This window comes from Narcine bancroftii, chromosome 4 (assembly GCF_036971445.1).
Source record: "Narcine bancroftii isolate sNarBan1 chromosome 4, sNarBan1.hap1, whole genome shotgun sequence".
Lineage (NCBI taxonomy): Eukaryota > Metazoa > Chordata > Chondrichthyes > Torpediniformes > Narcinidae > Narcine > Narcine bancroftii.
The window spans coordinates 40,009,246-40,024,301 of NC_091472.1; the positions used below are offsets into that span (position 1 = coordinate 40,009,246).

At 39.7% G+C, this 15,056-nt stretch overlaps 1 protein-coding gene across 4 annotated transcripts in view; it reads left to right on the top strand.

The window, feature by feature from the left end:
• The window catches only part of LOC138760479 (protein kinase C epsilon type), a 680,128-nt gene extending 665,953 nt beyond the window's left edge, over positions 1-14,175 (top strand). For 3 of the 4 annotated variants that reach the window (XM_069931095.1, XM_069931097.1, XM_069931098.1), the window contains one exon: positions 11,193-11,515. In XM_069931095.1, the coding sequence (XP_069787196.1) occupies positions 11,193-11,339 (147 nt within the window). In that variant the 3' untranslated portion in view covers positions 11,340-11,515. Of the gene's footprint in view, positions 1-11,192; positions 11,516-12,927 lie in introns of those variants that run through there. The other variant, XM_069931096.1, reaches the window with a different exon arrangement.
• Positions 14,176-15,056: the final 881 nt, after the last annotated feature.

Consider the following 15,056-nt stretch of genomic DNA (forward strand, 5'->3'; position numbering starts at 1 on the left):
CCACCGTTCAAAATGTACCGGGGTTGTAGGTTAATTGGATGTTAATTGGGCAGCATGGGCATGAACCAAAATGGCCTGTTTACTGTGCTGTATGTCTAAATTTTTAAAATATATTTAAGATTCGTTTATTCCTTCAAGATTCCTTTATTGTCATGTAATAATATAGAAAATGTAATATTGCACAAAATTTCCTCTGCCTGCCATGAGGCAGAGTCACCATTCGTATTGCCCTGTGCCCATACAGTGAGAGAAAGAGTAGCAAAGGAAAGTCCATACAGAGACACTGTGTAATGATAGTGATCATGGTTAAAATGCAACTAGCAATGCCTTATCATTTGATTAGTTTTGGCTGGCATACAGTATGTTATCTTTAATGGAGGTTTGCAGCCTCATGGCATGCCTCTTGGTGCTGTTTACATCAACTTTAAAGTAAAGAACCTTTTCCTTCATTCATGTGTTATTTAAGAACTCACACATACGAATACAAGATGAAACGTGATGTCAGAAGTGAGATGAAGGAAATACTTTAAAAGGTAAAATGTAAAGTCAGCAACTGATTAGTGAAGAGAAGCTAACAAAGTGAAACATGGAAGGATTACATCCACCAGCGAAGTTTCAGCTGACATTTAATGTAGCTGAAAATTGGAACAGATTTAAACAGCATTTTGGATTTTATATAGTGGCAGTCGGAGCTGACGAGAAAAATGATAAAGTGAAAGCATCACTTTTCTTACATGTCGTGGGTGATGAAGCCCTGGAGGTGTATAATAACTTCACATTTGCTGCTGAAGGAGACAAAATGAAATTGGGAAAAATAATGGAACAGTTTGAGGCATTCTGCAACCTCTATCACCAAGAGGCACAGATTTTTCATGTGTACAGGAAATGAGAGAAAGTATTGATCAGTATGCGACTGAATTGAGAAACAGAAACAAAACATGTGAACTTGGTGAACTGACCAAATCGCTGAAAAAGACAGGCTTGTGTGTGGTATTCCAGATAATAGTCTAAGAGAAAGACTGCTAAGAGAGCAAAATCTAGACCTGGAGAAAGCTATAGCACTCTGTAGAGCTGCGGAAACTGTAAAAACGCAGCCAAAAGAGCTGTTCAGTGAAACTAGCTGCAACGTGGATGCAGTGAGCAAGAACAGATATAAACTGTTTAACAAAAAGAGCGCCAAAGTGGAAAGAGGGGGACAATCAAAAGCCATGTCTTTGGTGCGGTACACAACACCTACCAAAAAGTCTCCAGCATATGGTAAAACATGCTATAGGTGCAACAAAAGCAACTATTATGCCTGTTGCTGTAGGAGCCAAGTGCAACAAAGTCGATGAAAGGGAGATAGAGGAATTCTATGTAGATGTTGTGACTCAAAATAAGAAAGAAAACAGAGACTGGATGTTGAGATTAAAAGTGAATGACACATATACTTCAGTTAAATTGGTTACTGGAGCACAAATTAACGTAATATCAGAAATTGATTTTAAGAAGATTAGACCAAGACCAAAGAAGTATGGAACAAAAGTGAAGGTGACAGGATATTCAGGTACCAATATATCAGTGCAAGGAGAATGCATGGTCAAAGTGAAACACAAGTTCAAAGAGTACATGATAACATTCATCATGGTACCAAAGGATGCACAGGCCATACTAGGTTTAACAGCATGTGAGAAACTGAACCTGGTAAAAAGAGTCCTCATTGTGAAAAGCAAAGTAGAGACCATCTATGATGAACTGATGAAAGAATACAATGACCTATTTCAGGGTCTAGGCTGCCTTCCAGGAGAACACACGATCAGAGTGGATTAACATGTGTATTAACATTAACAAGAATATACAATGTTATAACCAATGAAGTGTCAAACCGTACAATATGCCAGAAATATCAAGCAAGCAATCCTACAGAACCACTAAAGCCACACCCAGCACCATACAGACCTTACCAGAAGGTAGGCGCTGATCTATTCGAATGTCAAGGAAAGGACTATCTGGTAATCACAGACTATTACTCTCTGTATCCAGAGGTGTGTAAACTGAACACCACCACTGCAGATGCTGTAATAACAGGTATGAAAGCCATATTTTCCAGACATGGCATGGCAAGTGAGGTCTTCACAACGGACCCCAGTTTTGCAATTTAAAGTTCCGACAGTTTGCCAAAGAGTGGGAATTTGTACACACCACGTCAAGTCCTCATTTTCCACAGTCCAATGGTCTAGTGGAAAAATCAGTACAGACAGTGAAAAGACTGATGAACAATGCAAAAGACAGGGGAACAGAATTCTACCAGAGCATGTTAGTATAACCCACAACGCTGCTCGAGTGTGGTATGTCACCAGCACAATTCCTTATGGGATGTGGTCTAAGATCAAACCTACCCATTCAGGAGAAACTCCTAAAAACAAAAGAGGGAAAGAAAGTGAGGAAGTTCAAAGAACAACAGAAAGGATAGCAAAAGTATTACTTTGACAGAGGAACAAAAAACCTACCGGAACTCTACACTGGTGACCAAGTAAGGCTAAAAGACAAAATGAACTTATGGACTCAGAAGAGAACTATCCTTCGTGAAGTCCAACCAAGATCATACGCCATTCAGTCAGATGAAGGTGCTGTTCTGCAAATAAATCATCGAGACCTTCAAATTCGACCAGCCACAGTAGTTGGAAAGACAGAATCTATTGAACAACCTGAATGCACATCTGAGAAGACATCGACTGAGGCAACAACTCAGATTCAAGGACAATCAATCAGGAGATCATCAAGACATATGAATCCTCCTAAGAGACTCATTGAGCAAACTGAAAGACTCCTGTTATAGAATGAAGTAGTGCTTTCTTATTCGCTCTTCAAGTTTTAGTTTTTGTAAATGTGGACACACAAAACAAGTTTTAAAAATGTTAACAACGTTGATAATAATGAAAATGTAAGTTAAAATTGCAGAGCTATACAAAGAAAACTTGTTAAAAGTAAGCTACTTTTGTTTTAAGAAAGGGCAATGTAATGATAGTGATAATGTTTGCAATGCAACTAGCAATGTCTTTCCATTTGATTAGACTTGGCTGCCAGCAGGGGGCTGACACACAGTATGTTATCTATTATGGAGGCTTGCAGCCGCATGGCATACCTCATATGCTGTTTACCTCAACTTTAAATAAAGAACCTATCCCTTCATCCATGTGTTGTTTAAGAACTGACACATACAAATACAAGATGAAACACACTGAGTGTCTGTAGATTTGCCTCCTGTACTCCCCCAGCCTCTGTGTCTGCACAGACCACACCACCGCCCCCCCCCACCACCCCTGTTTGATCCATCAGCAACCCGAGCTCCAGTTCCAAGCCTCCAACATGGCCAGGAAGCCTTCAGCACCCACGTGCATTAGTGCAGGACTCATTGACTCCCATAACTCTGTGGCTATTTATTCTTATTGGTCAATGAACTTGGTAAAATATGTCATAGTCAATGTTTCCGTCAACTCCAATGCACTCTAGGAAATAATGCTGTATTGTAAAAGTTAAGGCAAATGCTGATTTGTCTATTATGGACACGGATTATTTTGGCCCTCTACCTAAAAAGACTCTCTACAGCTGGAAGCAAGTAGATGTTTCCCTCTGAAAGATTCTTCACTCTGTAAATGCTTTGCTTGAGTAAGTGACTTTCAAAGAATTATAAGGTTGACCCATTCCAGCCCCCTAGGATATTATCACCACTAATCAAGAACATTACCCTGGGATTCAGTCTTTACTTATCATGTTCAAGGTTACTTTGGCTGCAACGGGTATTAAACCTGAGTTTCCAATTTTCTCTGTTTCATCAATAAATAACCACACTTTTTTGAATAAATCATACTTTGCCTCTCTGTGCAATTATATTTCAGAATCAGAATTTATTATCATGAACAAGTCATGAAATTCAGTGTTTTGTAGCAGGGTCATAGAGCAAAGATTCATATTAGAACCACCTTACAATATTACTAAAAAAATTAAAATAATAGTGCACGAATAGTAAGACAGTGTCTTTGGTTCATTGATTATTCAGGAATCTGATGGCAGCGGGGAAGAAGCTGTCCTTGTGCCATTGAGTGCTCATCTTTAGGCTCCTGTACCTTTTCCCCGATGGTAGCAGAGTGAAGAGAACATGGCCTGGGTGGTGGGGGTCTTTGAGAATAGAGGCTGCTTTTTTAAGACACTGCCTCATGTAGATGTCCTTGATGGAGTGAAGTCTGGTGCTTGTGATGTCGCAGGCTGAGTTAACAACCCTCTGGAGTTTATTCCACTGATAAAGGTCCTGAGAGTTGGTGCCTCCATACCAGGCATTGATGCAACCAGCCAGAATGCTCTCCATAGTACACCTGTAGAAGTTTACGAGAGTCTTCAGTGACATACCTCAGACACCTCACAAAGTATAGCCTTTGGCGAGCCTTCTTTGTGATTACATCAATGTAGAGGCTCCAGGACAGATTCTTGGAAATGTTGACACCCAGGAATTTGAAGTTCTTGACCCTCTCCAATCTTGATGAAGATTGGGTCATGTTCCCATGACTTCCTCCTGAAGTCCACAATCATCCCCTTAGTTTTGCTGACATTGAGAGCAAGGGTGTTGTCGTTACACCACTCAGTAAGCTGATCTATCTCCCTCCTGTACGCTTCCTCATTGCTGTTTATAATTCTGCCAAAAACCGTGGTGTCATCGGCAAACTTGTGGATGGCATTGAAATTGTGCCTGGCCATACAGTGATGGGTGTGTGACGAGTAGAGCAGTGGGCTAAGCACACATCCTTGTTGAGAATCAGTGAGGAGGAGATGTTCTTTCCAATTCGTACTGACTATGGTCTTCCAATGAGAAAGTCAAGGATCCATTTGCAGAGGTGTTTACAAAGGCCTAGAGTTTGTAGCTTCTTGACCAGCACTGAGGGAGTAATGGTATTGAAGGCCAAGCAGTAGTCGATGAAGAGCAGCCGAATGTATGAATTGCTGTTTACGAGGTGATCCAGAGCTGAGTGAAGAGGCAGCGATATTGCGTCTGGTGTGGAGCGATTGTGACGATAGGCGAATTGCAGTGGGTCCAGATCTTTACTTACGTGTTAATTCTGGCCAGGACCAGCCTCTCAAAGCATTTCACACAGTAGAAGTTCGTGCTACTGGGAGGTAATTATTGAGGCAGCCCTCGCTACTCTTCTTGGGTACCGGGTTGATTGATGCCCTTTTGAAGCCAGTGAGAGAACCGTAATGGCATGTATATGAACAGTTTGTGATGATGAGACAGTGATAAATACAACCTCAATTCAATAGAATTCAGGAATTCCACGGAAACCCACACAGTCACAGGGAGAACGTGCAAAATCTTTACACACAGCGCCTGATTCGAACCCAGGTTGCTGATGCAGTAATAGCGTTGCTCTAACCGCTTCGCTGACTGTGCCACCTACTTCCTCAGAAGCCAGAGGAAATTCAGATCTGTGTTTCTCAATAACCTTCTGCAGGTGTCCCATTGAAAATATCCTGTAAGGGTGGGTTGTAACGCATACAGACATCCCTCCCCTTTATCGACTCCATCTATACTCCCTGCTACCTTGGAAAAGCAGCCAGCTTATTAAAAATCTCATCTCACCTTGGCCACACATTCTTCTTCCTCCTCCTGAGGGGAATGAGATTCAAAAGTGTGAGACCATACTCCACCAGATTCAAAGACAGTTTCTTTCCTGCCAAGATCAGATTCTTGAATAATGTTGTTCTTGATGATGCTTTTGTCTGTATTAGCTGATCACTCTCTGTAACACTGCACTGTGCCTTTCCTGCTGTTCTATGTACAGTAGGTGTCATCGAGCTGGACTACTGGCAAAGCAAACCTTCTCACTGCACCTTCATACATGTGGCAATAAACTTGAACTTGATGTATAGTTATTGCAACGGAGAAGGATATTATTCAGCTTGTCAAATCCATGCAGGTTCCCAAAAGACTAATCTTATCAGGGCCTTTCTTCTTATTTTGTTGTAGTCCTATAATTTATTCACTCTCAGATGCTTAACTCTCCATCGAATTTTTCTTCCTTTTGCCACTTCCAATACAATTACAAGAGCTGATCAAGCCTCAGATTATCTACAGGAAGTTGGAGCAAACCAGAGAGAGCAACAGGCAGTTCCAGGGAGAATGTGTGTCCTCACAGGCAGCAGCCAAGGTCAAGGAAGAATCCAGGTCTCTGGAGCCAGGACAGCAGCACCGACTGACATCACTGTGCTTTAACATAACATATATAACAATTACAGGATGGAAACAGGCCATTTCGGCCCTTCTAGTCCGCACCAAGCTAAATACTCTCCTCTAGTCCCACCTAACACAACAAGGATGTCCATTAAGTCCTTTAATATTTGATAAAAAACTAGAATCATTAGCCTTTAACAATGTAGAGAATTTTAAGGATTAATCAGAAATGGAAATGAACATAAGGTATTTCTCTATGAGGAGTTATTGCTTTTTATTTCAAATCCAGAGGTTTCTATACTAAATATATTAACTATGTCAGTTAATATATATTAACTATGTAAGTTTGGACAATTTTTATGAAGTAAAACAAAAAAAATCTGCATACAACATAGTTGGAGTAAAAACACAAAGCTGGAGAAACTCAGGTCAAACAGTGACCTTTATATAGCAAAGATAAAAATAAATAACTGATATTTCAGGCTTGAACCATTCATCATGGTATGGAAAAATATTAGCAAGCAGTTCAGAATGCCTGCCAACATTTTTCCATACCTTGATGAAGGGCTCTACCCCAAAAACATCGGTTATGTATTTTTACCTTAGCTATATAAAGGACAGTGTTTGACTGGAGTTTCTCCAGCTTTGTGTTTTCACTGTGCTTTATGTACTTTATTTGGCATTCATAAAACTGAACTTAGTATCTTGCACTTCATGGTTTGAGCCTTCAATTTAAAAATCACCTTGGCTTCTCAGTTTTTAAAGTAGGATTGCTGTGTCGCTATGATTGTTGAATTGTGTTACTAATGAAATGTTTCCACAGAAACTTCAATCATGACATAAGTAAATGAACAATTAGATACAGAGGAATAATTTTAATTGAAAAAGTTCATGTCAATATATTTGAAGGACTTCTTAGCATGCCTTTTATGGTTTGGGTGGCTAGGCCAACCAGTCTGCACAGCTTTTCCATTTCCTGCTTATCTGACAGTCAACTGCATAGTAATTATCAGACACTATGTCTGGGAGAAGCTCATTTGACATCTACATCAAGTTTCAGAGAGGCTTTTGTCAGAGGTGACGAAGAGGGCACTGGTGTGTGGTTTAACCACAGTTACCCAATGCCATACTCTTCTTCATTAACCACAACTATAACTGTCGAATATCTGTGCCTGAAAGCGGTTCGAAACTGCAAAAAGTTCATGAACTTTCGGGCATTTACAGACACGCAAGATCACACGCACACAAAAACACATTCAATTGAAATTTTATTGAGCAATCTGTTTAGGTGGTCTTGAGAAAAATAAATGTTTAACTTTTTGAATTTTTAAAGTTTTTATTATAAATTTAGACTTACAGCATGGTAACTGATCATTTTGGCCCACGAGCCCGTGCCACCCTATTACACCCAATTAACCTACAAGCTCCGGCACATTTTGAATGGTGGGAGGAAACCACAGCACCTGGGGAAAATCCATGCAAACACAGACAAACTCCTTACAGATTGGAACCCCGGTCCCGATCGCTGGTGCTGTAAAGGTGTTGCGCTATTACGCCAACCAGGCTGCCCTGTAACTTCTGTAACATGCTTTATACCTTTCACTGCTCAGGATTAGCTCCTGAATCCAGCATTTTAAACAACTCAGGTATTTTTAGTTCAGCTATTTCCAGCTCAAAACTAGCTTTAGAAGTATGGTTTCTAAATTTGTTACTTTATGTGTAGAAGCCATGAAAAAATTTTGAAAAGACCACAAAGCTTCTCAAAATCAAATGTATATCATGTATATTGTGGTATAAAGTTACGTACTTCATTCATTTCCTTGTTAACTCACTTTTCTGGATCTGGGCATCTTGGCAAAGCCATCCTTTATTGCCCATCCCCAGTGGCACTTGAAAAAAGATGATGAGCGAACTCATACACAGCTACAGTATTTCTGGTGAAGGTAATCTCATAGTGGAAAAGGAGCTCTAGGATTTAGATCCAATGGCAGTGAGGACCAGAGTATATTTCCAAATCCTGTGGTTATGGTGTCTTCACACACCTGGTGCATTATCATTTGATGTAGTGGAGGTTGTAGGCAGGCATGAGCTTTTGGAGTGGCCAAACAAGGTACAGTACTTAATTTACTGAGGAGTTGTAAATGAAATTCAACATTGTGAAATCATTCACGAGCGTCCTCCTTCTGACCATTAATGAAACATCTGAAAATAGTCTGGTCTCGGTCACTACATTGTGGAACTCTTGTGATCCTGTGATGATTCCTGGATGTCAGCATCTCTGAATATCTATCCTGGGGCTTCCATTTTGATACAATCATGAAGAAGTTTGCTCGCAGCTATACTTTATGAGGAGTTTGAGGAGATTTTGTACGTCACTAAAGACTCTTGCAAATTTCTAAAGATGTACTGTGGAGAGCATTCTGTCTGGAGTGGAGGTTCCAATGTCCAGGATAGGAAAATACCACAGAGAACTTGGCCAATGCCATCATGGGCATCAGTCTTCACTCCATCAAGAGTCAATGTCTTAAGAAAATAGCCTCTATCCTCAAGGATCCTCACCACCCAGACCATGCCCTCTTCACACTGCTACCATCAAGAAGGAGATACAGGGTTTTGAAGACAAACACCCAATGGTACAAAAACAGCTTCTTCCCCTCTGCCATCAGATTTCTGAATGGACAATGAACCACAGACACTACCTCACTTTCTCACTTTTAGAATAATTTTTTTTTAATGCAATTTATAGTGATATTTGTACCTGTAACGCTGCCACAAAACAACACATTTCATGACAATTAATTCTAATTCTGATTTCTGGGGTTTAGAATGATTGACCTTCAAGAAATAATAACCATCTTCCTTCGTGTGAGGTATAACTCCAATCTTCGGAGCGCTTATATCTTGATGCCCATTGACTTCATTTTCATGAGGACTTGTTAATATTGCATCAATTAATGCTGCTTTGAGGTCACAGACTGTCTTCCTCATCTTCCCACTGGATCAGATCAAAATGATCAGGTGTGGAGTGTACAGTCTTGGTGAAACCAAAAGTGAGTAAATGTCGCTTGATTACATTGTGAAATGAAGCTTTTCATTGGTTTACCAATGATTGATTGGCTTTTGACATCAGTGTGTAGACCACTTGTTGCTTCTGCTCTCTTGAGCCTCTCTTCATATAAGATGGACCAGTGTAAAAATATACAAAGTCAGCACAACATCAAGGGCCAAGAGCCTGTACTGTTCTTTGTACTATATTCTAAATCCTAGATTAAGATCATCCTTCAAAATCATTTTGCAGTCTCCCACCATCAGTCACCAGCCTTCCATCAAGCTCGTGTTTAACAAATGTCACTAATTAAAATGTGATGCAGAGCTGCCTTCTTTAACCTCTATGGTGCTCATAATGAAGATCCTGCTATGGAGCTATGAAGTAGGATTTTGCAGAGTTGCAAATACATTTTTGGGTCAGCGTGGTATATGACATGGAGGTAAACAAATGCAACAGCAAGCCATTTTCATTCTAGATATTTGAGGTCACAGTTTTTAACAGATTCTGACAAGTCTTGGCAAGTTGCTGCTAAGGTAGTATACCAGTCGTGGTAAACTGATGTGTAGGAATTGAACATTTGGAATAGCAAATATGGTGCCAGACAAACATATTGCTTTGACCTGAATGATTGAAAGCTTTTTGTTGGAATTTTAATAAGATAGTTAACTCCATCAATGAGAGGGACTTTGCAGCTTTCAAATTCTCAAACTTAGCTGCCAAAGAATTAGTCTCTGTCTCGCATCTGCTTCATGGCAGCATGGAAATTATGATCTTCACCAATAATCCACAGCAAATGCAATCTCAATGTAAACTCGCATCCAACAAGTCCCTCACACCTGGGGGCAATCGACGGACAAGTGTTTAACTTCCAATCCAGAATCAAGGTCATTCCAATTTCCATCTTCAATCATGGAGCTCAAGTATGGAGGTAACAAACCCATCGAAGGCTGTTGCAAGTGAGAAAACAGGTTTGGTGGGTCTCAAAGGCAAGGACTCTGAACACAGTTTTGATGTAGGGAAGGATTTTATTTACAGAAGGCAACTGATGCAGAGCACACACACACAACACACAATGAACTGGTACATACAATGATCAGGGAAAAATCACTAGGATGCCCTCGACTCAGTGCAGGCCCGGCTCTATGCTGCAAGGGACACTAATTAAACGCTCCCAACCCTTTTAACAGTGCCCATATTACCAACAGTTTCTCCAGCACCCTTTCATATTTCTAAGCCTGGAGCGAAGCAGGATGGTCCCAAGCTGGCAAAAGAGAAATAACAAAGAGCATATGTGCTGGAGGGACAAGCCCACATCATTTACTAGGGGTCAATAGCTTAGTGGCAGGAGGGTTAATGTAATTACGACAGCCAATGGCCCAAGGCCAAGTACAGGCAGGCTGGAGAGTGGAGTCCAGGTAATTTACATGTGGCCAACAGCAAGGTGTGCACTAATGGGTGGGGCAGAACCAAACCTTGATTGGCAACTGGTGTGTCCCCCGACTAGGTAGGGGGCAGTGCTGTCACATGTTACAGCCCTTCCCAATACAATTACAGCCCTTCCTAATACAAAGGCCAAGCTCCAAATCCCTAAACTGCATTCAGCCTTGCTGAAGTATTGGGAGCAAGTTCCTGGCAGAAGATTACACTTAACGTGACTCAGGGCTGGGCAGCCTGAGATTGAAATACAATGGATAATGTCCACTTTTCCCCCCCTAATTTAACAGGAAACATAGTTGAGCTACCTGTGTACATAACTGTTTTCCATACATATCATCTCTAAAGCAGTAAAGACGGCAATTTCACGTGGACTGGTTTCAATTATTGTTACTAATATTGCATGGTTTTGTGCTTTGTGTCTTTGAATCAACATCCTTTATTTCTGAAGTTCTACAGCTATTGTTGTTATTTGTCCGACTAAAATACTTCTTGTTATTCTTTTAGAAAACGAAAAGGGATGTTAACAACTTCGACCAAGACTTCACACGTGAAGAACCAGTGTTGACATTGGTGGATGATGCTATTGTTAAGCAAATAAACCAAGATGAATTTAAAGGTTTCTCTTATTTTGGAGAAGAATCAATAGCCTAAGACATCCTGGTGCTGCCATGACATACCAATACATGCAATGGTCTGACAAAGCTAGCAAGTTTTAGACTTGAGTTACTTAGTACTGTGTAGTACCTGTATTTCCCTGCAGTAATATGTGTTTATGTTTTTATTTGTTTCCAGTTAACATAATGAACTCCAAGATTTTAATTCCTTAATTTCTATTAGAAATTATTATTTTGCCCACGTCTTCAACCCTTCAATGCAACTGGGCTTTACAGAAGAAACTAGTGTGTGTAATGTAAACCGTATTAAAAGTACTGTATTACCTATAGTACTGCAGGTTCATTCATGTACAGCAGGAACTCCGGTACAAAGAAATGGAATGGCTGTGAGTCAACAGGAGCATGTGAAGCAGAACTATGTATCAGAAGCTTAGGAAAATCAACCATTGGCCGGCTTGTCTTGTCGATCAGTTGATTATTCCACCAGTACGGATATTGCTCAGGCAAAGAGAAAAGGTTACAGAGTGGTTGATTACACTGTTTTAAATTGTCACTCTCTTGTGCAATGTTTTAATGAATTAGGGTGTTTGAAATCAGATTATCCATGTAGATGCTGCCTCGCCTAGTAGAGATTGTGACTCATTAATGATTTTGAGCTCACCTGTTGACTACTCGATTCTTTGGTGACTGTCCTACAGCATACAGTGTCACAATTTGCTGTAACTTAGACCTTGAACAATCACATTGCACTGAATTGTAGGCTTAATTTAAAACCAATGGTTGTCACCAAAACCAGAGTTATCTGAGGTGTCACTGTCATGTGTTAATTTGGCACAAATTATTGTCATACTACTGTCCCTTGCCTATACTATATTTTCTAAATGTGTACTTTATTTGCAACTAAAAATACAGAGTATGAAATATTGACCCTAACACCCAAAAACCATAGACAACTGACGATCAAATGACACAAAAACTGACAAGATGATGGTGAGCATTGTTGGACTTTATGAGAAATCCTCTGAAAATTGTGACTGTGGTTGAGAATAATAGATGTACACAGATGCTAACAAGCAGGTCCTTCCTTATTTTGTGTGTGTGTGTGTGTGTGTGTGTGTGTGTGTGTGTGTGTGTGTGTGTGTGTGTGTGTGTGTGTGTGTGTGTGTGTGTGTGTGTGTGTGTGTATATTGTGTGTGTGTGTGTGTGTGTATATTGTGTGTGTGTGTGTGTGTATATTGTGTGTGTGTGTGTTATGTGTGTGTGTGTATAGTGTGTGTGTGTGTGTGTATATTGTGTGTGTGTGTATATTGTGTGTGTGTGTGTGTGTATATATTGTGTGTGTGTGTGTGTATATTGTGTTTGTGTGTGTGTGTATATTGTGTGTGTGTTATGTGTGTGTGTGTGTGTGTGTATATTTTGTGTGTGTGTGTGTGTGTGTGTGTGTGTGTGTGTGTGTGTGTCTGTGTCTGTGTACACATGTGCCCCTAAAATCATTTATAATTTTACTGGATTGGCATCCCAGTTACTGGGACCCATATTAGCTGATGCATCTGGATTTCCAGATGTGAAGAAGTACTTGTGAATTGCAAGGTAGCACTAATAAGGGCTCTTTGCTTTTTATACAGGCAAAAAGTTATAAATACTGTTTGCTGCAAGGCCTGTGGAGATCTTTGAACAGTATCAACTGCTGCATGTTCAGGCATATTACAGTATAAATATAGTATATATAAATATATATATATATATATTAGTCATTGAAATAAAGAAATTAATGATATGTCCATGTGCAATACTCCGTTTGTGTATTTGTTCAAATTGCTGTCTAACAAGTTGATTTTTTTTTTGTCCAGTGTCATAACCATGTATCAAGCTATACTGGAGCTCTTGTACAGTGCTTCAAACTGCATTAAGGGTATTATTAAACAATAAGAAGGATATTATTGCAAACATTTGCAGTATTGTTACAATTGCTCTCTTAAGGCACGTTTGTTCAGAATAGAGATTCAAATTGAAGGGGCATTTTTAATTATTTATGAGGCAAGAGGCCTTTTTGTACGTAGAACTAAAAGGTTAGAACATTTTTTATATCCTGTACATTCCTCAAGCTTCTATCTACTGTTTTAAGCATGGGATTCATGGTGATATTGATATAAAGCAGGCCTTGGTCTTAAGCACACTTGTATTTATAGTTTGTACAGTTATGGAACAAGTAGAGGGGTGATCATGATGTTCAGTAAATGTGAATGAGTGCTTAATGTTTGGCACAGACTCAATGGGCCAAATAGCCTCATTCCATGCTGTATGGCTCTATCATTGTATCAGCTTTCCCTTTAACATTCGCTATTGGTTTACATTCACATGAAAGAAATCTTTGTTAACCTCCATACTTAATTACAAAACTATTTTTTTCTTAAATATGGAAGCAGGTTGCAAAGCTTCCTCATCTGGCAATAGATCTTCTCCATTTCTACCTCTGCCAACTTCAATGCAAAAATAAAGTGGCAGTACTTCTGTCTCCGTGATTCTCCTCTCTCATTCATCTTCCTTAATAAGAAGGAATCACGTGTGCTTAATGGAGAGTGATAAAAGGTTTGTCTCCCAAAAACAAGGCTAAAAAAAATTACCTCTTTTTAACTTAAGTAATGTACAGAATGAGTCTGGCTGAATCAAAATGTTTTATTTTTAGTTTCTGTTTTTTTGTGATGCTTTGTTTGTATAAAAGTTGTTTTCTTTGTGGATGTATTTCAACTATTTTGACTCTCCTGCCATCTGTAGTGTTATTTCATTGTAAACCTTATTAATGTGTGCCAAATGTACTGTATGCAACAGGATGTGAATGTGTAATGTTTTAAGACCCAATAAAAAAAGTACAATGTCAATGCAAAATCTATTAGATTTCTTTTAATTCTTAATTCTTAGTAGCAGGTGCTAAGAATGGAGTTTCATGTATTTTAACATTGGAATTTCTTCAAATGTCGAGTTTTTATTTCACTTAATGTGTCTTTTTGCTTGATAGGTTGACCCCCCCAGAAGGTAAACAGATTGCCAAGCTTGGCTACTGGTTGAGTGTGCAGAGGTTTCCAAAGTCAAGGCGATGCTCAATACCAGGGAGTGCAAGTGGTCAGAAATCGGGAGTAGTTCTGGGCAGGAGGGTGGAATCTGGTAATATTTGTAAATGTACCCCAGCACCACATTCTCCCTGAAACTGTTTCACTTTGGAAGGCAAATGGTACATTTTGCCTTTATTGCAAGGGATTGTGGTTTAGACATCAGTTAAATGATCATTATTGCACAGCGTCTGGTTAAGCCCACAGCTAGAGAACTGTATTTTGTTTGGTCCCTTATTCTGGGCAGTCCAAAAAGGATTCATTGTGCTAATTCATAAGAAATAGAGGCACTTGAGCGTGCTCCACCATTCGATGAGATCATGGCTGATCTGATGATAGGCTCATCTCCACCTTCATGGCTTTTCCCCATATACCTTAATTGCTCTACTATGTAAAGATCTACCCATTCTTGTCTTCAATATGTTTACTGAGGTCGCCTCCACTGCTTCAAAGGGCAGCAAATTCCATAGATTCACCACCTTCTGGAAAAAGCAGTTCCTCCTCATTTCCATCCTAAATCTACTAGCCTAAATCCCCTAGTTCTAGTTTCCCCCACCAATGGAAACAACTTACCTACATCTATCTTATCCATGCCTTTCATAATTTTATATGTTTCTATAAAATCCCCCTCTCATTCTTCTAAATTC